General features: G+C 40.4%; 1 protein-coding gene across 1 annotated transcript in view; it reads right to left on the bottom strand.

Annotated features, from left to right (window-relative positions):
- LOC139766183 (chromosome-associated kinesin KIF4-like) overlaps positions 1 to 18,654 on the bottom strand; it is a 296,752-nt gene extending 278,098 nt beyond the window's left edge. The window contains exons 1-5 of the mRNA XM_071694453.1: positions 18,476 to 18,654; positions 16,374 to 16,506; positions 13,304 to 13,421; positions 4,358 to 4,548; positions 4,029 to 4,184 (exon numbers count right to left, since the gene is read on the bottom strand). Of these exons, the coding sequence (XP_071550554.1) occupies positions 4,029 to 4,184; positions 4,358 to 4,548; positions 13,304 to 13,421; positions 16,374 to 16,506; positions 18,476 to 18,639 (762 nt within the window). The 5' untranslated portion in view covers positions 18,640 to 18,654. The remainder of the gene's footprint in view (positions 1 to 4,028; positions 4,185 to 4,357; positions 4,549 to 13,303; positions 13,422 to 16,373; positions 16,507 to 18,475) is intronic.
- Positions 18,655 to 23,479: the final 4,825 nt, after the last annotated feature.

Raw genomic sequence — 23,479 nt, forward strand, 5'->3', positions numbered from 1 at the left:
TCACATTTCTCTCACTGCATCACAGAAAACAACTAGAGAGAGTGGAATCCCTGGGAGGGGAGAAAGAATACTTTCCTCATATTCCTTGTGTGTTGTAGAGGATGACTAAAATGGAGCAGATGTGGGAGACTAGAAACCCTCCCCTCTTATATGTGTACCAAAAGGAGCCAAAATAGGAGTGCTCATCCCCCTCAAAGGCTCAGGCTGGGATGTCTGAATGTGTGTGGGTGTAAACAAGATGAAAAGGGACAGACAGGCATAATGTTTGAGGTAACAGAACTGAATGCTCTAACTGAACAAAACAAAGCTAATGGGTAAAGGGGAGGAATAATTTGGGAGTGTCTTGAGGGTGAAGTCAAGCATTTGGAAAATGGGTAATTATTGGTGCATATGCAACTGGCAATGAGAATAAAGACCATAAGGCAAATGTTCTGAAAGCATGATAGTAGGAGAATCAGCAATTTATACAGAGACCAGTATGATCAGCCCTCCCTCCTTAGCCCCTTTTTCTATTACATATTTCAGAAATTGAAATACAAGAAGTACATTTTTCGAAGACACCCCCACCCCATTACATATTTCAGAAATTGAAATTGAAATACAAGAAGTACATTTTTCGAAGACACCCCCACCCCATTACATATTTCAGAAACTGAAATTGAAATACAAGAAGTACATTTTTCAAAGACACCCCCACCCCATTACATGCAGGGAATACAGAGGTAGAACTCTCTCTCCCCTACCTCAGGGATGTATACAGAGAATGGTTGTGAGCAGATGTAGCCTTCCTTTGTCTGCCCCTGGCACTAACTCACTAACAAGGGAAACAGCGATCAAGTATGAAAAACATATATATGTTTTTTTTCACACATATTCACCATTTCCCACATTAGCAAGGTGATGTTAAGAACAGAAGACTGAGCCTAAGAGAGAAAATCTTCACTTGGCCCCCTTCTCTGTTCCTTCTGGAATATGTGGGAATTATTCTTTCTCCCCTATCCCCTGGGATAAAATAATAATAACAATAATGATCATATTGTTTTTCTTTTCTATCATACTTAATTGCTGTTTCCCACATCAGCAAGGTAGCACCAGGAAACACACAAAGAATGGCCCATCCACTCATATACACATATATAAACATACACGCCCATACATGCATATATATGTACGTATACACAACATATAAATACACATACAAAGACATACACATATATACACATGTCCATACTCATACTTGCTTGCCTTCATCCATTCCTATCACTATCCTGCCCAACAGGAAACAGGTATTGCTACCACCTGCTTCAGCAAGGTAGTGCCAGGAAAACAGACAAAAAAGGCCACATTCATTCACACTCAGCTGCTAGCTGTCATGTATAATGCACCGAAACCACAGCTCTCTCTCCACATCAAGCCCCACAGACCTTTCCATGATTTACCCCAGACGTTTCACATGCCCTGGTTCAGTCCATTGACAGCACGTTGATCCTGGTATACTACACCATTCCAATTTCCTCTATTACTTGCACACCTCTCACCCTCCTGTATGTTCAAGCCCCGATCACTCAAAATCTTTTTCACTCCTTTCTTCAACCTCCAATCTGGTCTCCCACTTCTTGTTCCCTCAACCTCTGACACATATATTCTCTTTGTCAATCTTTTCTCACTTATTCTCTCCATATGCCCAAACCACTTTAACACACCCTCTTCTGCTCTTTCAACCACACTCTTTTTATTACCATACATCTCTCTTACCCTTTCATTACTTACTCGATCAAACCACCTTACACCACATACTGTCTTCAAACATTTCATTTCCAACACATCCACCCTCCTCTGCACAACCCTATCCATACATAGCCCATGCATAAACCATACAAAATTGTTGGAACTACTATTCCTTCAAACATATCCATTTTTACTCTCCAAAACAAAGTTCTCTCCTTCCACACATTCTTCATCGCTCCCAAAACCTTCGCCCCCTCCCTCACCCTGTAACTCACTTCCGCTTCCATGGTTCCATTCCCTGCTAAGTCCACTCCCAGATATCTAAAATAATTCACTTCCTCCAATTTTTCTCCATTTAAACTCAAGTCCCATCTAATTTGTTCCTCAAACCTACTGAACCTAACAACCTTGCTCTTATTCACATTTGCTCTCAACTTTCTCCTTTCACGCACTTTTCCAAACTCAGCCACCAATTTCTGCAGTTTCCCACTCAAATCAGCCACCAGAGCTGTATCATTAGTGAACAACAACTGACTCACTTCCCAGGCCCTCTCATCCCAACAGACTGCATATCCATCCCTCTCTCTAAAACTCTAGCACTTACCTCCTTAACCATCCCATCCACAAACAAATTAAACAACCATAGGGACATCAAACACCTCTTCCACAGACTGACATTCATGGAAACCAATCACTCTCCTCCCTTCCTACTCTCACACATGCCTTACATCCTTAATAAAACCTTTTCACTGCTTCTAGCAGCTTACCTCCCACACCATATATTCTTAAGACCTTCCACAAAGCATCTCTATCAACTCTATCATATGCCTCCTCTAGATCCATAAATGATACATACAAATCCACCTGTTCTTTTTAAGTATTTCTCACACACATTCTTCAAAGCAAACACTTGATCCACACATCCTCTACCACTTCTGAAAACCACACTGCTCTTCCCCAGTCTGACACTACACATACCTTCACCCTCTCTATCAATACCCTCCCAAACAATTTCCCAGGAAAATTCAATAAACTTATGCCTCTGTAGTTTGAACACTCACCTTTATCCCTTTTGCCTTTGTAATGGCACTATGCATGCACTCTGCCAACCCTCAGGCACTTCACCACGATCCATACATACAATAAATATCCTTACCAACAAATCAACAACACAGTCACCCCCTTTCTTAATAAATTCTACAGTAATACCATCCAAGCCCACTGCCTTACCAGATTTCATCTTCCACAAAGCTTTCACTACCTATTATCTCCTTACCAAACCATTCTCCCTGACCCTCTCACTTCACACACCACCTCAACCAAAACATCCTACATCTGCCACTCTATCATCAACCACATTCAACAAATCTTCAAAATACTCACTCCATCTCCTTCTCACTACCCATTATTGCTTTCCCCCTGCCCCTTCACCAATGATTCCATGTGTTCTCGTCTTATGCATATTATTCACCTCCTTCCAAAACACCTTTTTATTCTCCCTAAAGTTTAATGATACTGTCTCATCCCAACTCTCATTTGTCCTCTTTTCCAACCTTTGCATTTCCTTCTTGACCTCCTGCCACTTTCTTTTATACATCTCCCAGTCATTTGCACTCCTTCCTTACAAGTACTGTCCAAATGCCTCTCTTTTCTCTTTCACTAACAACTTTACTTCTTCATCCCACTACTCACTACCCTTTCTAATCTGCCAACCTTTCTCATGCCACATGCATCTTTTGCATATGCCATCACTACTTCCTTAAATACATGCCATTCCTCACCACTACACTCATGTCATGTGCTCTCACCTCTTGCCATTCTACACTCACTCTATCCTGGTACTTCCTCGCACAAGTGTCTTTTCCATGCTCACTTACTCTCACCACTCTCTTATCCCCAATAAACTTTTTTTTCTTAAACCTCTACAAATTTTCACATTTGCCTGCACAAGATAGTGATCTGACATCCCTCCAGCTGCCCCTCTCAGCACATTAATATGCAAAAGTCTCTGTTTTACACACCTATCAATTAACACCTAATTTTTGTTTTTCAGCACAAATTTAAATAGTCTGCTCTATCATGGTGATCACTGGTCTCCTACACAATAGGGACTTCTTTATTTGACTGTTCCACTATTTTTGCATTGTTAAGAAAGTTTTCCTGTAACTTTTCCAAGTTACACCAATATCACTTTCACTGACAATATCATCCCAGATTTCCCTGCTATATGCTACTGACAAATCATTTCAAAAGTAATTTGTCAATGTCCACCTGTACAGTATCGGTAACAAATTGCTCACCTGTTCAAGACATCTCATAGTTTCTTCGAGGGTGGTTACAGGAACTTCTGTGAGCCCAACTATTTTAATGCCTCCCCTTGGATCCTCCCTGATGTCAACAGCACATTCTTCCCTGTTTCTAGTACTCAGAAGATCAAACAAGGTCTCTTTGTACAGCTAAAATGCAAAAGAATTCAATATATAAAATTATAAGCTTATCTTTTTAATTGAAATATACATTTCAGTCCATTCACTATGCATGTATTATCATCCATACATCTTCAGTCCAATGAATAGTCTGTGAATCAGGTCAAATCAACATTTACAATAAAAGACAGAATATTCCTTACCTCAATAAAAGATACTTTAACCAAAAATTCACACTCTGTTTGATCCAATACCCCACTGAAAATATCTCGCACCGCTCTTGGGATAATACCAGCCTCGTCATGAGCATCATCAGCCTGAGTATATGCTGTACCCATGGTATGAGTTTTTCCAGACCCTGTCTGCCCATAAGCCAATACTGTCACATTATAACCTGAAAATTCAACCAGAGAACAATTTTTTATTCTGACTATAAAATGCACATCTAATGACCCTCTAAACCAACTTTGCCTTATTTTCCAACCATTGAATAATAGTAAAAAACTTTTATAATGAAATACATTAAATATTCCTAAGCAATGATCCACACTAATAGCCATACAACTACTTGTCTGTGTCATGGAAAATGTGATCCATACATGACAAATCAGCATATTTCCAAAGGATTCAAAACTACGACAAGCTGGGTATACCTAATACATCTTATAAAGTTAATATGAAAGAAAAAGACTTCAGAAAAGTTTTCAAATGTGATAAAAATAAGATGGAATCCATAAAGAAACCTATCAGACTAAATGCATCTTCTACAACGAATAAATACAAAAGTACTCAAATTATCACCAAACATATTGTAGAATGAGTAATGGCCTTACACACCTTACAACAACTCATCAAACATCTTGAATATATGACCCTACTCTTGTGAAGAAAGTAGCATTATAAAGATGTAAACTAATACTACTTGTTGGCACCAGACGCATGAAAGTTGATTGCGAAAATAATGGAATGACGCATTTAATCCATTGTGGACACGTCAGTCTGTAAGATGCCTTATTGAATGTATAAGATCCCATTGTTGTTTACTGGCCGGAAGAGATCATGTTTACTCAGCGAAGTAAATAAACTCAGTACACCACGAGACTCGAGCTGTTTGATACCCCCCATGTGTTGCTCCGCCTCGTGAGTTATTTTTCACTGGTTTCTCCTCCTATGGGACTTGTGTGGGAGGAACAAGTGGTGCCCAGACCCGGGAGCAGACTTTACATGCTCAAGTGAACTGAACTTCTGTATACGTGCAGCAAGCTGTGGTGATTACTCATGATGGCGGAGAAGGAGCAACTTGAAAGAGGACGGGCGGCTGCTCGAGGGTGGTGTACGAGAGCCTCCAAGGTTTTGCGGACTTTGCTTGAACTGCCAACTGTGCCCAGGGTGCAGCTGGAGGACGCTATAGCGGATTTAGATAAGCGTCTAGACACCTTGGACCGAGTTCAAGCGGAATATGAACTGACAATAAGTGACCCTGAGTTGTTGGAAGCAGACCTGGACAAAGCAGATAGTTTACGCAGTGGTGTTAGAGCCGTTCGGGTGCAGGCTGGCGAACTGTTGGCGAAACTGGATAAGACTGCCGTCCAAAAAGGGTCAGGAAGTAGTGAAGATAAGTCTGCAAGTGCAAGCACAGTGTCTACTAGTGCCAGTATGAACCTTCCACGGCTCGACTTGCTGAAGTTTAGTGGTGAACTAACCCAGTGGCAGTCATTCTGGGATTTGTTCCTGGCCATGGTAGACGACTCTACTCCACCAGCCATCAGCAAGTTCACCTATCTGCAGGCCTTATTGGAAGGTGAGGCCAAGTCTGCCATCCAAGGCTTGTCACTTACTGTAGTTAATTATGCTGTGGCCTGTAATCTGTTGAAGGAGTGGTATGGGAAGCCAGAGAGGATTATCTTCGCCCACATTCAAGCTCTTCTTGGCTTGAGCCTGCCGTTCAAGCCTCAAGGATCTACGACTTATGTGTCCTCCTTGAGGATGCTGCAGGATGACCTCCTGATCCACATCAGGAGTTTGGAGGCACTGGGGGTAAGTGGCAGTGAGTTTGGCCTCTTCCTCACCCCAGTGATTTTGTCTCGTCTGCCGAGTGACATCCATTTGGAGTGGTCTAGGAAGGATCGGGCCACGAAAGGGATCTCGCATGGCTGCTGGATTTTCTTAGGAAGGAGATTGAGCGCCGTGAACACTCAGACTCCTTTAAGGACGTGACTACTGCTGCAAGGACAGACGGCCGCAGTGTGAGGGAGTCTGAGAGAAGAAAGAAGTCTCCTAGTTCTGCATTTGCTCTTCAGACAGTCTCAGAGACATATTCAGGTGGGTGTGGATTTTGTAATAAGTCCCATTCCAGTGAAAAGTGCTTTAAAGTTATCAAACTTCCACGTGCAGAACGACTGGAAAATATTCGTTCTGCTGAGCTGTGCTTTAAGTGCTTAAAAAGGGGGCACGTAGCTAAAGGTTGCAAGGCAAAGTGCTCTAAGTGTAAAGGCAACCATAATGTCCTCTGCTCAAAGGATAATGTTTCACCTAAGGGCAGGGCTGTTAGGCAGCCAGCAAAGGAGAGTGAAGGGGAAACGGGAGATACCAATGTTATGCCTGGTGATCTAGTTGGTGTTTCTAATTCTTCACAGTTTAAACAAAGGTGTTGTGTCTTGCCGACAGCAAAAGTTAAAGTGTATGGAAGGCATGGCAAGTACAGTGAAGCTACCTTGTTGTTCGACTCTGGGGCAGATTGATCCTATGTGTCAAGTGAATTTGTAAGGAAGGTTAGGCCTACATGGGTATCTTCTGAACAGATGTCCTATTCTGCCTTTGGGGGAAGGAAGAGTTCTAGATCTACCCAGTGTAATATTTATGACCTGAATTTAGTGGATGTTAATAATGAAGTAGTGTGTTTACTTGTAGCTGAGGTGCCCACAATATGTGCTCCATTATTACGTCCTTGTGTTCCAGCTGAAACCCTACTGCCCTTTAAGTTTGTGCAGTTAGCAGATGAGTATGAGCGGGACAGGAAGGTAAATGCTGACATTTTGATAGGACTCAATGCCTATTGGAAATTTGTAATCCCTAACAAGAATTTGCAGGTTGAGGGACTAGTGGCTCAAGAGACGGTGTTTAGTTGGATCCTATCTGGGAATTGTGCTTCAGCATCCAAGGGAAATGTTAAGTTGTCTCAGATGTTATGCATTAACAATTTCAATGAGAATGAGTTACATAAGTTTTGGGATTTAGAGTCAGTGGGAATTTGTAACAAGGAAGTATATCCTGATGTTAGCAACCATCCTGTGTTAAAATCCTTTTCAGAGACAGTTAAGTTTAAGGATGAAAGATATGAGGTTGTTCTTCCCTGGAAATCAGAGCATAAGTGTAGCCTCCAAAATAATGAAAGGCTTGCAAGAAAAAGGTTGTTATGTTTGATGCATAAATTTAAATCCAATCCTAAACTTCAGGAGGAGTATGATGCCGTATTTGAGGGTTACGAACGGGAAGGCATCATTGAAGAGGTACCTGAGGGTGAGATGAACAGCCCATACCCGACATTCTACCTTCCTCATCATCCTGTCGTCAGGGAAGTCAGCACCACAAGTAAAGTAAGACCAGTCTCTGACGCATCTGCTGTGAGCTATAATGGAGTCTCATTAAATCACTGTCTTGAGGTGGGTCCCCCTCTTAACCCACAGTTGGTAGAGGTACTTATGAGGTTCAGAAGGTGGAAGGTTGCCGTAACTGGTGATATCACTAAAGCTTTCCTCCAGATTAACTGGTTTGCAGGTTAATCCGGTTGTCAGGAGCTGACAGTGCAGAGGAAGCCTTTGCTAAGTTTGATGAGGCACAGTCAGTTCTATCCGAGGCCAGTATGACACAGAGACAAAGATTCTTGGTTTACAGTGGTGTTTGACTAGAAATAGTTTTTCATTTGATTGTTTAGAATTGAAGGATCTTGAGGTAGCATCCACAAAGAGAGCAGTTCTCAGTGTCATCAGTAAATTATTTGATCCTCTTGGCCTTCTATGCCCAGTAATCATGATGGCAAAAATTATGTTCCAAGATATTTGGAGACTTGGACTTTCTTGGGATGAGATCTTGCCTACACAATTGCAACACCGGTTTCAGAAGTGGGTTCAAAATATAAAAGTTCTTAACACATGGCAAGTTAATCGCTGATACTTTCCAGAACTTGTATGGAACAAGCTACAAAATGTAGAACTGCATGCCTTTGGAGATGCTTCCGAGAAGGGGTATGGTGCCTGTGTATACTTAAGAGTTCCTGATAATGACGGGTCATTTAAGGTAATCTTAGTTCTAGCCAAAGGAAGGGTAGCACCTATCAAGAAATTGTCGGTGCCGAGGTTGGAATTAATGGGTGCTCTTCTGTGTGCTAGGCTATCTGTATTTGTGAAGACTTCCCTACACTTAATTGATGTACAAATGTACTGCTGGACTGATTCTAGAAGACTTCCTTACACTTAATTGATGTACAAATGTACTGCTGGACTGATTCTAAAGTAGCATTGTCATGGATAAAGGGAGACCCTAAAAGATGGAAGACTTTCGTAGCAAATAGAGTAACTGAGATTCAGAGTTTAATCCCCCCAGTTCAGTGAAAGCATATTCCTGGTAAAGATAATCCAGCAGACCTTATTTCCAGAGGTGCCTTTGCTGAAGACTTAATTTCCTGTACCTCGTGGCTGAATGGTCTTGCTTGGCTCTCTGAACACTTTACTCCCATGCAATTGGATGAGGTACCAGCAGCACTGCCCATTGTAGAGGAGGTATTCCCAGACAGCCCAGTGACATGCTTAGTGTCCGAGCATCCATCAGTAGGGACTGACTACGCCCGCTGGAGTCATTTTACAAAAGCTATTAAGTGTGTAGCTTGGGTAATAAGGTTTGTGAACAATTGTAAACCTCATGCTGTTAAATGTTTTGGGCCCTTGTTTTATACAGAGTTAGATCAAGCTAAGACAAAGTTAATAATTTGTGTTCAGAGAGAAAGGTACAGCCAAGAGATCAATGCCTTAATGCTTGGAAAGTCACTCCCTAAGAGTGCTGACATTAAGAAATTAAATCCTTTTACGGATGAAAATGGTCTTTTGAGAAGTAAGAGTCGGCTGGACCAGGCTGAATTAAGTTATGATTGCAAGTATCCTATGATTATTCCAGCAGGTCACATTGCCAAGCTGTTAGTTAGTTTCCAACATGTATTTCTGAAACACGCTGGTGTTTCCACTTTAATTTCAACATCAAGATCTTGTTACTTAATTGTCGGATTAAGAAAGCTTGCTAAGGTAGTCTGTAGAGAGTGTATGATTTGTCATAGACATCACTCACAAGCTTGCCGTCAGCCTGTAGCTCCTCTCCCAGGACTAAGAATTAACTCTGCTCCTCCTTTCACTGTGACAGGTGTAGATTATGCTGGACCACTGTTTTGTGTTGATTTTCCATGCAAGAAGCTGTACATTTTGTTATTCACTTGTGGAGTTGTACATGCAGTACACTTAGAGTTGACTAACTCTATGTCTTATGATGATTGCTTACTTGCCTTTTGTAGGTTTTCTGCCAGAAGAGGCCTTCCATCAGTTATTTACTCTGACAATGCTAAGACTTTTATTAGTATGTCTAAACAAATGCATCAGTTCTTTGGCACCCTTGCTCCCCAGTGGAAGTTTGTTGTACCCCATGCTCCATGGTGGGGTTTAACAAGATGTGAGCTAGAGACTACCTTACATGAAATTGAGGCATGTGTAAATTCCAGACCCTTAACTTTTGCCACAGATGATCCTAATTCTGTAAGCCCTTTAACACCTTCTCATTTTTTAATTGGACACACTGCTGGATTTCATAGAGAGCTTAAAGGTGATTGCCAGGTTCCTGAAATGTCACATAAGGACCAATGTGAGCGAGAAAGCCTGAGACATCAACGACTTGATAAGTTTTGGAGTGTGTGGGTGTCTGACTATTTATTGAATTTACCCCCTATCATTACAGGTTTCATACCCAGATGTAAACTAGAGAAGGGATCTATTGTGCTGGTTCGGGAAGATAATTCTCCTCGTTTGCAATGGCCCCTTGGAGTGATTGTTGAGCTATTCCCTGGGATGGATGGAATAATTCATAGTGTCAAAGTTAAGACTGCAAAGGGAGTAATTAGTAGGCCAGTGCAAAAACTGCATAACTTGGAGCTTTCATCTGCAGGGGAGGATGCTACAACAGATGAAGCTCATAGTCCCTTACCACCAACAGATGCCTTCCCAGCATACGCTCAAGGTTCTGATGAGGCTCACTCCACGACACCGTCGTCAACTTATGTGTCTAGAACAGGACGAACTGTAAAGCCTCCTCAGAGACTGAATATGTGAGATTGGAGGGTGTGTGGCCTGTGAGGTGAGCCATTTGCTGTTTTCAGATGACAGGGCTCCAGCGGCAGACTCCAGAAGCTGATGTCTGAGTATGGGGGCAAAGTATGTGTGAAAGGAGCAAATTAATGTGAACTAATGTAATGGGGAGAAGACACAGCTATATAAATGCAAGTCTGAAAGGAAAGAACTGAAAAAAAGTGAAGTACTTTTGGTATCTGAGAATGGACATGGCAGCAGGAGGAACCACAAGAGATACAGTGAATCAAAGGGTTGGAAAGAGGGCTACGGTCATGGGAGCATTAAGAAGTAAGAGAAACAAAAGGTCACTGTCTTTTAGGGCAAAGACTGGTATGGCTGAGGTTACAGTAATCCCAATGGTGTTGTACAGCTGCAAGTCTTGGGGTTTGAATGTTAAAGAATGTTATAAGATGGACATGGTGACTGATAATGTGAAATCTGGTTTTAGTGCATTGTACACAACAGTTAGAGAGTGGATGTGAGCAAATGAGACCATTGTTGATCTGTTCCTGGCACTAAGCCACAAAAGCAGGAAAGCAGAAACAAATATTCAAGGAATAACAAATGAAGCCATAGAAAGTATATCTTAGGGCAGAATGAAAGGTCCTGAGAAAAGCACAACCAATATATGGTGTGGATGGATACTTACTAAATTCGTGAGTTTTTGCCACGGGAGTTGGGTATATACATGAGTAGAAAGTGAGGGTTAAAGGTACACTAAAAATGTGAATCTGTATCAAGTATATGTCATGTCTCCATAGTAATCTAATTTTCCCAAGGACAGGGTAATGAGGAAGGTATATGCAAGGGTCTTAAAAGCAAGAGAAAGGTCTATGCTATGCTGGTGTAGGTAATGGGCAATGGGAGGTAAAAAACTGCTTTTCACAAATGGCAAGGCTCTAGCAGCAGACTCCAGAGAGGAGAAATTGGAAAACAAATATGAATAGAAGTACAGTAATGAGGTCCAGTGGGAGGACACAAAAGAGGATGGATAAATAAGTTTGAATAGGGAGGGCTTTCGATACCTCAAAGTGGATGTGGAAGCCAATGGAACCTTGGGAATTCACTAAGTCAGGGTGGAAAAGGGGGCTAATATTCTGAGGAAGGAGATATCAAAGTCTGTTAGTGCAAAGCTAAGTATGCTTGAAAGTATAGCAATCCAGACTGTTGTAGAAATGTATTGCTTCTCCTGAAAAATGCAAGAGGGGAAGAGGGTGGATGTGTTGGATGTGAAATGCCTGGGGACTATATTTGGTGTTAACTGGGTTGATTGTGTAAGGAATGATGGTGCAGTCTGAGAAAGAGATGACCAGGGTGTGCTAAAATGGTTTGGATGTATAAAGAGGACAAACAAAGCAAGGATCTAAGCAAGTGTCAAAGATGAAGAAGGTGGAAACATGCATGTGATTTAATGAGCTGGATCTATGTGGTACATGGGGAGGCAATGTGCTGTTAAAGGGCTAACCAGGGCACATGAAATGGTAAAGGTAAACCATAACAGTATGTGGGGCTTGGCTGTGGGTTCAAAGTGGATGTGGAAGCCAATGGAACCTTGGGAATTAACTGAGTCTGGGTGGAAAAGGGGGCTAATATTCTGGGGAAGGAGATGTCAAAGTCTGTTAGTGCAAAGATAAGTATGCTTGAAAGTATAGCAATCCAGATTGTTGTAGAAATGTATTGCTTCCCCTGAAAAATGCAAGAGGGGAAGAGGGCGGATGTGTTGGACATGAAATGCCTGGGGACTATATTTGGTGTTAACTGGGTTGATCGTGTAAGGAATGATGGTGCAGTCTGAGAAAGAGACGACCAGGGTGTGCTAAAACGGTTTGGATATATGAAGAGGACAAGCAAAGCAAGGATCTAAGTACGTGTCAAAGATAAAGAAGGTGGAAACATGCATGTGATTTAATGAGCTGGATCTATGTGGTACATGGGGAGGCAATGTGCTGTTAAAGGGCTAACCAGGGCAAATGAAATGGTAAAGGTAAACCATGACAGTACGTGGGACTTGGCTGTGGATTCTAGGTAATGGTAAACCATGGAAGTGTGTGGATTCTACATACATTGTAAATAAAGATACACACTTATTGCTACCTCACTAAGGCAGACGCAAAGGGGTATACAATAATAATATAAATTACAAGATTTCTAAAACAGCATACTTCTACAGTGGTTTCAGTGCATTATACATGACAGCTAGAGACTGAGTGTGAATGAATGTGGCCTTTGTTGTCTTTTCCTAGCACTACCTCACACACATGCGGGGGAGGGGGTTTTCATTTCATGTGTGGCGGGGTGGCGACGGGAATGAATAAAGGCAGACAGTAAGATATATGTACGTGTGTATATATGTATGTCTGTGTGTGTGTGTATATATATATATGTATACGTTGAAATGTATAGGTATGTATATGTGCGTGTGCGGACGTGTATGTTATTGTATATACATGTGTATGTGGGTGGGTTGGGCCATTCTTTCGTCTGTTTCCTTGCACTACCTCGCTAGCATGGGAGACAGCGACAAAGTATAATAAAAAAATAATAAAAACTTCTACAGATCTATTAATTCTCTGCCATAGTTTACAAAACTTACTAACTGCCAATTAATCTACAAATGTGTACAGAACAAATGAGAATACTCATCATATAATGTATAATTCACCCATGTAACATAAACAAAGCAATATGCAATGTTTGAAAATAAAAGTGAACTAACATAAAATTCGGAGGAATTTTATAATAAACTAAGGACAACAGTAATCTAACCTTTAAAAAGATTCTTTACCACATTCTTCACAGCTGTCTCGTATATATAACCTTGGGAACTGTCTGATGCATATGCAAAGTCAAAAGTGAAAGCCTTTTCTGTTCCCCTCACAACAACCTGAGGGAAAAAAAAAATCAACTGCACAACTACAAAAACAGTAATGGTTTATATGCTTGTCTAAACTTGGACATGTTGCTGGGCTGTGCCCACTAGAGGTTGCACCATGAATGAAAAGTCACCTCTGGGAAAGTTAAATCATTGGGAGGACAGTCAAGTCAAAGAAATTATCACTCCAATGGAGTCCAGATTTCCCTTCTACTAGAGGGCTGAAGGAGCATCTAGAAAGGCCCTGGGTAACAACAGGACTCCTTTGTAGAAATTGGTCATAGGGAGATTTTTTCCCTAACTAATCATCATCTGCATTAGCGAGAAAGCACCAGGAACAAAGGAAGAAAGGCTACATTTGCTCACATCCATTCTCAAGCTGCTAAGTGCAATGCACAAGAACCACAGCCCCCTGTCCACAACAAGGCCCCATGGTTACAATAACCACCTCATGCTCTGGTTCAGTCCACTGATAGCACATTGACCCCTGCATAGCATACCATTGCAACTCATTCTATTCCATGCATGCTTTTCACCCTCATGCATGTTCAGGACCCAATCACTCAAAATCTATTTCACCCCATTCTTTCACCTCCAATTTAGTTTATCCCTTCTTGTTCCCCCCATTTCTAACAAATATATCTTTTTGTCAATCTTTGCTCAGTCATTCTCTACATATGTAAAAACCATTTCCACACAACCTCTGCAGCTCTTTCAACTAGACTCTTTATTACTACACCTCCCTCTTGCCCATTTATTACTTACTCGATCAAATCACCTCCCACCACATATTGTTCTCAAACATTTAATTTCCAACACTTACATCCTCATCCACACATATTCATCTACAACCCATGCCTCACATTCATATAGCATAATTGGAACTGCAATACCTTCAAACACGCCCATTTTTGCTCTTGCAGATGATGAAGAAGAAGAAAAGAAGAGAAAGACAAAGAGAGAGACAACGACAAAAAAGAAGAAGAAAAGAAGAAAATAAGAATAAAAAAGAAGGCTATTCAATGTATGTATGGATCAGGGTGAAGTGCCTAAGGATTGGCAGAATACATGCATAGTGCCATTGTACAAAGGCAAAGAGGATAAAGGTGAGTATCAAAACTATAGAGGAACAAATCTGTTGAGTATTCCTGGGAAATTATATGGGAGGGTATTGATAGAGAGGGTGGCAGTATGTACAGAGTGTTAGACTAGGGAAGAGCAGTGTGGTTTCAGAAGTGGAAGAGGACGTATGGATCAGATGTTTGCTTGAAGAATGTGCGAGAAAAACAGATGGATTTGTATGTAGCATTTATGGATCTGGATAAGTCATATGATAGGGTTGATGGAGATGCTTTGTGGAAGGTTCTAAGAGTATATGGTGTGGGAGGTAAGTTGCCAGAAACAGTGAAAAACTTTTACCAAGGATGTAAAGCATGTGTGTGAGTGGGAAGAGAGGAGAGTGATCAGTTCCCAGTGAATGTTGGTTTGCAGCAGGGATGTGTGATGTCCCCTTGGTTGTTTAATTTCTTTATGGATGGGGTGGTTAGGGAGGTAAGTGCTAGAGTTTTAGAGAGAGGGGTGAGAATGCAGTCTGTTGTGGATGAGAGGGACTGGGAAGTGAGTCAGTTGTTGATCGCTGATGATACAGCTCTAGTGGCTGATTCTTGTGAGAAACTGCAGAGGTTGATGACTGAGTTTGGAAAAGTGTGTGAAAGGAGAAAGTTGAGAGTAAATGTGAATAAGAGCAAGATAATTAGGTTCAGCAGGGTTGTGGTACAAGTTAAATGAGGTGTAAGTTTAAATGGAGAAAAATTGGAGGAAGTGAAGTGTTTTAGATATTTGGAGTGGACTTAGCAGCAGATGGAACCATGGATGCGGAACTGCATCACAGGGTGGGGCAAGAGGAGAAGGTTCTAGGAGCAAAGAAGAATGTGTGGAAGGAGAGTACTTTATCTAGGAGCAAAAAGGGTATGTCTGAAGGAATAGTAGTTCCAACAATATCATATGGTTGCAAGGCATGGGCTATAGATAGGATTGTACAGGGGAGGGTGGATGTGTTGGAAATGAAATGTTTGATGACAACATGTGGTGTGAGGTGGTTTGATTAAGTAATGAAAGGGTAAGAGAGATGTGTGGAAATAAAGAGTATGATTGAGAGAGCAGAAGAGGGTGTGTTAAAATGGTTTGGACATATGGAGAGAATAAAGGAAAGACTGACAAAGAAGATATGTGTCAGTAGTGGAGGAAACAATAAGCAGACCAAATTGGAGATGGAAGGATTGAGTGAAAAAGATTTTGAGCAATTGGGGCCTGACCATACAGGAGGGTGAGATGAGTGCAAGGCATAGAGTGAATTGGAACAATGTGATATACTGGGGTCGACGTGCTATCAATAGACTGAACCAGGGCATGTGAAGTATCTGGGGTAAATCATGGAAAGGTCTATGGGGACTGGATGTGGATAGGGAGCTGTGGTTTCAGTGAATTACACATGACAGCTAGAGACAAAGTGTGAACGAATGTGGCCTTTTTGTCTGTATTCCCAGTGCTGTCTTGGTGAAGCAGGGGATAGCGATGCTGTCTTCCTGTGGGGCGGGGTAGCAACAGGAATGGATGAAGACAAGCAAGTATGAATATGCACTTGAGTATGTAGGTAATGTCAGCATATGTGTATGTACATATTGATATGTATATGTGCGCGTATAGGCATTTATGTATATATATATGTGAATGGGCCATTCTTCATCTGTTTCCTGACACTACCACAATGATGCAGGAAACAGTGATTAAGTATGATAAATATAAATAATACATACCATCAATCAGAACAGAAAGGTGTGAAACAATATGCATTCTCCTGCTTTGAAGAGGAATCATAAAAACTAATGCAGTGTGTGTGGCAGTGAACAAGTTGGACATCATAAACGATGTGTGACTAGTTTTCTGATAAGAATGCAAACAAACCTGAGGAGATCCCTGTGATATATCGATACACTCCTCGCACCCTTCACGTCTCTCTCTATGACTGAGCGGTCGCATCCTCACAGCTACCCTTACTGGGATCACCTTACATGTGTTGCCTTCCTCACACCCCATCCTGAAAGAAATAATCATCTAATAAATGTAAAACTAGAATATGCCTTTAATAACATTCATGTTTACTAAATTGTGATTTCCATCACAAAGAAAAAATGGTTCAGTTTAATGATCCTAGGTTTAAACAGAGACATTAATACCTCTTTTGTATGACGTCATAAAATGGTTTAAAATACTAAATACACTGCTAAAAGTGGTACAGCTATTATTATGCTGTGTATGCAAGAAACAAATATCTGCGTAATCTACTTCCTGCAGAAATAAATGACCCGGTTAGGTTTCAGCTTATGTCACATACCTGTAGCTTGATATAAAAGATAAAATCCTTCCCAAAGGTCTGTGTTCATCCAAAAGCTTATCTCAGTACCAATGGCATTTTGCTCATTATTTTCACGCACCATTTTGCCTTTTTATGCCTATTAGGCACCTAATATAACCATGTATCAAAGCAGTTCAATAAGAAATATTGTGCTATGTTGATTTAAAAGATAAAAAGGAGTGACAATGTTGTTGATTGGTTAATTAGTATTTTCAATGTATGTTTCAAGGTGAGGTGCAAGTGGTCTGGCAGAATGCATGTATAGTGTCACTGTATCCTTTGTATACAAAGGCAGGAAAAACAAAAGTGAATTCTTGAATTACAAAGGTATAATTCTGTTGAGTTTTCCGATTAAGTCATATGGGAGAGTATAACTGAGTGGGTGAAGGCAAGTACAGTGGAACAATGAGATTTCAAAAGTGATAAGAGGATCTGTGGATCAGATGTTTGCTTTAAAAAATGAGTGTGAGGAATACCTAGAGAAACAGAAGGGTTTGTATGTCACATTCATGGATCTTGAAAAAGCATATGATAGGGATGATAGATGCCTTGAGAAAGGTTTTACGAATATTTGGTGTGGGAGGAAATCTGTCGGAAGCAGAGAGTTTTCACCAAGGGTGTAATGACTGAGTACATGTAGGAAGAGAGGAAAGTGAGTGGTGTCAAGTGAAGGTAGGTCTGTGGCAGGGGTGGGTGATGTTACCATGGCTGTTAAATTTGTTTATGGATGGGCTGGTAAGGGAGGCAAATGTAAGTGTCTCAGGGAGAGGGGGCATGGGAAGTAAGTCAGTCACAGTTTCAAGTGAGAAATTGCAGAAATTGGAGACTAAGTTTGGAGGAGCGTGTGAAAGGACGTAGATTAGAGTACATAAGAATTAAAGCAAAGTCATTAGATTTGCCAAGGTGGAGGAACAGGTTAGTTGAGGTTTAATTACAAAGAGAAAAATTGAAGTGAAGTGTTTTAGATAGCTGGGAGTGGATACAGCAGCAAATGGACTAATGAAGAGGGTCATAGTAGAGTGAGGGTGTGAAGACTCTAGATGCACTGAAGAATGTGTGGAAAGAGAAGTTGTTACCTGTGTAGACAAAAAATGGGTATGTTTGAAGGTATAATAGCCCTAACAGCATTCTAGGGATATGAGGCTTGGACTACAGGTGTGGATGTGTTGGAAATGAAATGTTTGAGGACAATACGTGATGTGACATGGTTTGATCAAGTGAGTAATAAAAGGGCAAGAGAGAGATGTGGTAATAAAGTGTGGTTGAGGGAGCAGAAGAGGGTGTGCTGAAATGGTCTGGACATACAGAGAGAATGAGTGAGGAGAAGTTGACAAGGACAAGGAGATGAGGAAGACCAAACTGGAAATGGAGGTATCTGGGCCTGAACAAGTAGTAGGCTGAAAGGCATGCACAGTATAAAGTGAACTGGAATGATGTTGCATTCAGGGATCAATGTTCTGTTAATGGCCTGAAACAGGGCATGTGATGTGGTTGGGGTAAACTATGAAAAGGTCAGCAGGGCCTGGTTTTGGAGCATTGCACATGACATCTAGAGCGAATGCTGCCTTTTTTCATGTTTCTGGTACTACCTTATTAAAGAGGGAAACAGTGATCTAGTATACAAAAAAGAAAATCATTTTGTTGAGTTTACCTGTTGAGTTGTACAGGAGAGTGGTTACTTAGAGGGAGGTGGCATATGCAGAACGTCAGACTAGGAGAGCAATGTGGCTTTACGAGTGGGAGAGTATGTGTAGAACAGGTGTTTGCTCTGAAGAATCTGTTTATAAAAATACTTAAGAGGAAGAATCTGTACATAGCATTTATGAACTGGAGAAAAACTATGATAAAAATAACAGATATCCCTTGTGGAAGGTGTTATGAATATCTATCACAAAAGTTAAGCTACAAAAAGTAGTAAGAAGGTTCTATCATTAGTAAGGTGTGTGCAATCAGGGAGGAAGGAGGGTGAGTGGTTACAGGTGAAGGTGGGTCAGCAACAAGGGTTGGTGACATCTCCATGGATTTTAAATATTCACATTTGGGGCACTGAGGGAAGTAAATGCAAGAGTTCTGGGGAGAAGGGGAGGTCTACAGTCTGGCGACAAGTTGGAGACAATGTCAACTACCAAGTCTTTCTCATAACCAGATTCCTGGAGCTTATTTCCAGCAAAATAATAATCATGTTATGGTTTTCTTTTGCTGTGCCCTATCCTCACTTTATATTTACCAGGGGGGAACCTCAATAACTATGTATCACACTAGCTATGGGATTTATCAAGGCCCCCTTGTAAGATCCCATGGTGCCATCGATCCATCATGAGAAGGCTCCTGTGACATGACCTCTGTTCCATTCTATAAAACAATCTATCCTTTGAAGGAGTCTCCTCTTTATTCTGGCCCGTTGTTCTGGCTTCTTAATAAGCTTCCTATGGAGTAGTGTCAAATGATTTCTAGCAATCCACCCAGCCTTTCCTTCTGTTGAAGACAGAGTTTATTCTCTTGAAGAAATCTTAAAGGTTAGTCACACATACCCTACTTTCCCTAATATCGTGCTGTCTCACTGAAGTAAAGTCTGTAGTTTAGTTCCTCTCCACTGTCACTTTCCTTGCAGATATGTATGATGTTTGTCTTCTATCCCCTTGGGACTCTGCTCTTTTCTAGTGACATCATGAAAAGTACTTCAAGAGGTGTGTCTAGTGTATCTGCACACATATTCAGCACACACAGTGAATTTCATCAGGACCTTGAGGTTTGCATGGGTCAAGACCTTTTTGTATTAAAACCATCTATAGATGTCACAATGCTTTTCAGAACTTCCTTCCTGTGCCCACTCACTGGTGTTCAGGCAGTAGTATCCTACAAAATGAAAACACTTTTGAACTTGCTATTCAGTTCCTTCACATGACCTCACACCATCCTCCATGATTCTTCCCTCTGAATCCCAACATAATTAATTGCTCTTTGACTGAAAGTTTGCTCCTGATGTATTCATGGATACATTTTGGATTTTCTCCTATCCTGTCCTCATTATTCTTTTCAAAGTTTCTTTGTTCCTATTTTCTTATTCTACTATAATTGTTCCTCACCCTCTTATACATTACAAATGGTAGAAGACTAGAATGTTGCTTACATCTTAAATCCTTCCCCATATATCTAGGGTTAAAGGTACCCTCATCCCCACACCTTCACTGTAAATGTCAAAAAAAAATTTCATTGTAATACTCAGCTTAATAACTATAAAATTCCAATTCCCAATTAATATTACCACAGAAATTGATATTATGTATAGTCTCCATTATTATATCCACCCTTACAGTCTTATCTCTGCTCTTTTAACATCTACTTTCTTGGCATTATAAAACTTAAACACTAGATGATCCGTTTTTTCCTATCTGGTGTATCACATATTCTCAATATCCATAAAAGGATGAGTGAAGAGATCATTCAATAATGATGGTGCATCACTCCCTCTCATTATAGTGGGTTCATTTATATGATGGATTTGGGAAAATTTCCTACATTCACTCTTAAAAACTTGTGTCACTGTGATTCTGTCACTATGAGAATCCAAATTCCCCAAATCCACTTCTTAATGACTTAAATCCCCCATAATCAGTATTCTATCTTCTTTGAGAGCACATTTCACTGCTTCATGTACCCTCCTAATTGTTTCTTCATTATTACTGTGCAAATGTCCCAGATCATTAAAATTCTTTAGAGGATTATAAAATATTAATCCTATTAAGCAACCCTTTCCCATAGTTACCTGTCCAAGTGTGCACTGTTTAAAAGGCCATTTGCAGTACTGTTATCCTGAAACTTGTGGTTTTCTCTTATTAAAAGGGCCAAATCAACCTCCTCCTTACTGACATGTACCCTTATGTACAGAAAAGGTGAGATCTTGTATCTCCAGTAAGCTTTGCTTCCATTATTCCAACCATGTATCGGGTACATTTTCCCTCATATTATCCAAACATCCAAGCTCTTCATTTACCATCATCAATCAGCATTAATATACGATCATCAATCAGCATTAATATACTTTACTTTCCATCAAACATTATCACCACCTGTCATTCCTGCCCTCTCTGCTTTGGCAATGTTCTCATGTCTAATGCCACATCACATACTCGCAGATTCTCAAAGATGCTCTTCTGACAGGAGGCCTCCTGTGGAGATCCTCTTCTCTCAGTTCCTCGTCTGAACTGAAATTTATTTTCAGGTCATGTCCAGTTGTGGGTGTTTTCTCGTTATAATTCTATTTCTGGGCTTGGTTTTCCTAGAAACGATCTAGTCTTGCTTCAGAGGACTGTATTGATGGAGCTCTTAGTACTTCCTCTGGTAGGCTGTTCCATGTTTCTACTCTTCTTGGTGTAAATGAATATTTCCTAATATCCAAACTTGCTCTTGATTCATACAGTATAAACTGGTGCTCAAGAAGTTTTCCAACCACAATGCTCGTCTCTTTAATATGTTTCAGAAACATTCCATACACCCAATTGCCTTTTACTTGTATCCAACGTTTCATTTATTTTTCTATGTAGAAAACTCTTTCAATACTTTTGGTAAGCCTTCTCTCTGATATAATCCTCGTTCTTTAAATTTACCCCCATCGCACCACCATTTAGTGTACTCTCCTCTTAAAGAATTACCTTTCGACATTACGTCAACTTATACAATATAACGAGGGAAAAGCCTCGTGAGATCTAGTTATGCCTATACACCTCAGTATCATAAATGACGGAAAACAACGAGAAAAGACAAAAGTTATTAGATCACCTGGTTTGTTGTCTTGTGTTTTGAAGTTTAAATGTGTGGACGACTCCTGTTCTCTGATTGGTCGGGCCGACGCATGCGCACACCAGTGGACAAGGTGAAGTTCGCAATGCGAGTGAATTATTAGGACGCCAATATTAGACGGTAGTATATCTGGTATGGTGTACATTAATCACTTAGATTAATTATGATATGATTTATCCTCATAGAATGTTTGTTTTGAGTTTTATAAGAGATTTTATAGTTTGTATATGAATGTTTATGGTTGTGGGTCTGTTGTGTGAATGTGCAAGTATGCTCTCATGTCCGCATTCATGTATTACTTATATAGCAATGAATATTTTGAAATTGAATTTGAACACACTTTTGCAACAGGACGAGATGTTATTTCGGCTCGTTCGGGCATATCATTTAAGAATTTTCCAAAGTAAAATGATAATTTTGCCCCAGTAATGAAAATATAAATCTATCTCAACAAAAGTGGCATATCTCCATTAAAAGCAAGAATTGCCTGAATTACCGCTTCTAATACGACGTCAGAAAATTACTTATCTCGAAACAAAAGTAATCATTATCATTATGGAACAAAATCATATGCGGAAAATCGTAAAAGCCCAGACTTGGCATAATAGGAGAAACATCATATCGTACCAGACTGAAAAAAAAATCATTGTATTCATCTCTGGAGATTGACAGTGGACTTAGTATATACTAGTACACTCTGCAAAGGAATTAGGAAAAATAATTACATCAATGACAATATCATGACAATAGCCTGTTGGAAGTTGTTTCAGATGTTAGTAAACGACGATAGATGTTAGTTTCACTGCAAAAGGCACCGTAGTTTACTCCAAGAAGATGACGATAGTGTAATTGCAATATTTATATTGATACACTACATGACGATAGTGTACCGCAACAGCTAGATAGACAGATACACTACATGATAGACTATGAAGATTATCAGAGGGATTCACACAATATCAACGGTTTTCGAGAGAGCATCCATGAAAAGATATTGCTGGGTGGAGCCAGCAAGCAGCCATCCATTCATTCATCCTGGTATACATAATTTCTAAGAAAGTTATCATGTTACTTTGGACGTTATGTGCAGAGGTGCGCTACTCCCGGTTGCAATGTGGATTCCTTTCGAATGATAAGCTCTTGTGACTAGTTCCTCTGGGGACAAACTGTGCCTCCCTGAAGATGAATTTTCACAAGCGATGTAACAATGCCATACAGGCGGAATCCGGTAACACTGATCGTGTGTGTGTGTATATATATATATATATATATATATATATATATATATATATATATATATATATATATATATATATATATATCCCTGGGGATTGGGGAGAAAGAATACTTCCCACGTATTCCCTGCGTGTCGAAGAAGGCGACTAAAAGGGGAGGGAGCGGGAGGCTGGAAATCCTCCCCTCTTTTTTTTTTTAATTTTCCAAAAGAAGGAACAGAGAAGGGGGCCAGGTGAGGATATTCCCTCAGAGGCCCAGTCCTCTGTTCTTAACGCTACATTGCTGATGCGGGAAATGGCGAATAGTTTAAAATATATATATATATATATATATATATATATATATATATATATATATATATATATATATATATATATATATATATATACCGCATGTCTCCATGGTTGTTTAATTTGTTTATGGATGGGGTTGTTAGGGAGGTAAATGCAAGAGTCTTGGAAAGAGGGGCAAGTATGAAGTCTGTTGGGGATGAGAGAGCTTGGGAAGTGAGTCAGTTGTTGTTCGCTGATGATACAGCGCTGGTGGCGGATTCATGTGAGAAACTGCAGAAGCTGGTGACGGAGTTTGGTAAAGTGTGTGGAAGAAGAAAGTTAAGAGT

This window comes from Panulirus ornatus, chromosome 57, assembly GCF_036320965.1.
Source record: "Panulirus ornatus isolate Po-2019 chromosome 57, ASM3632096v1, whole genome shotgun sequence".
NCBI lineage: Eukaryota > Metazoa > Arthropoda > Malacostraca > Decapoda > Palinuridae > Panulirus > Panulirus ornatus.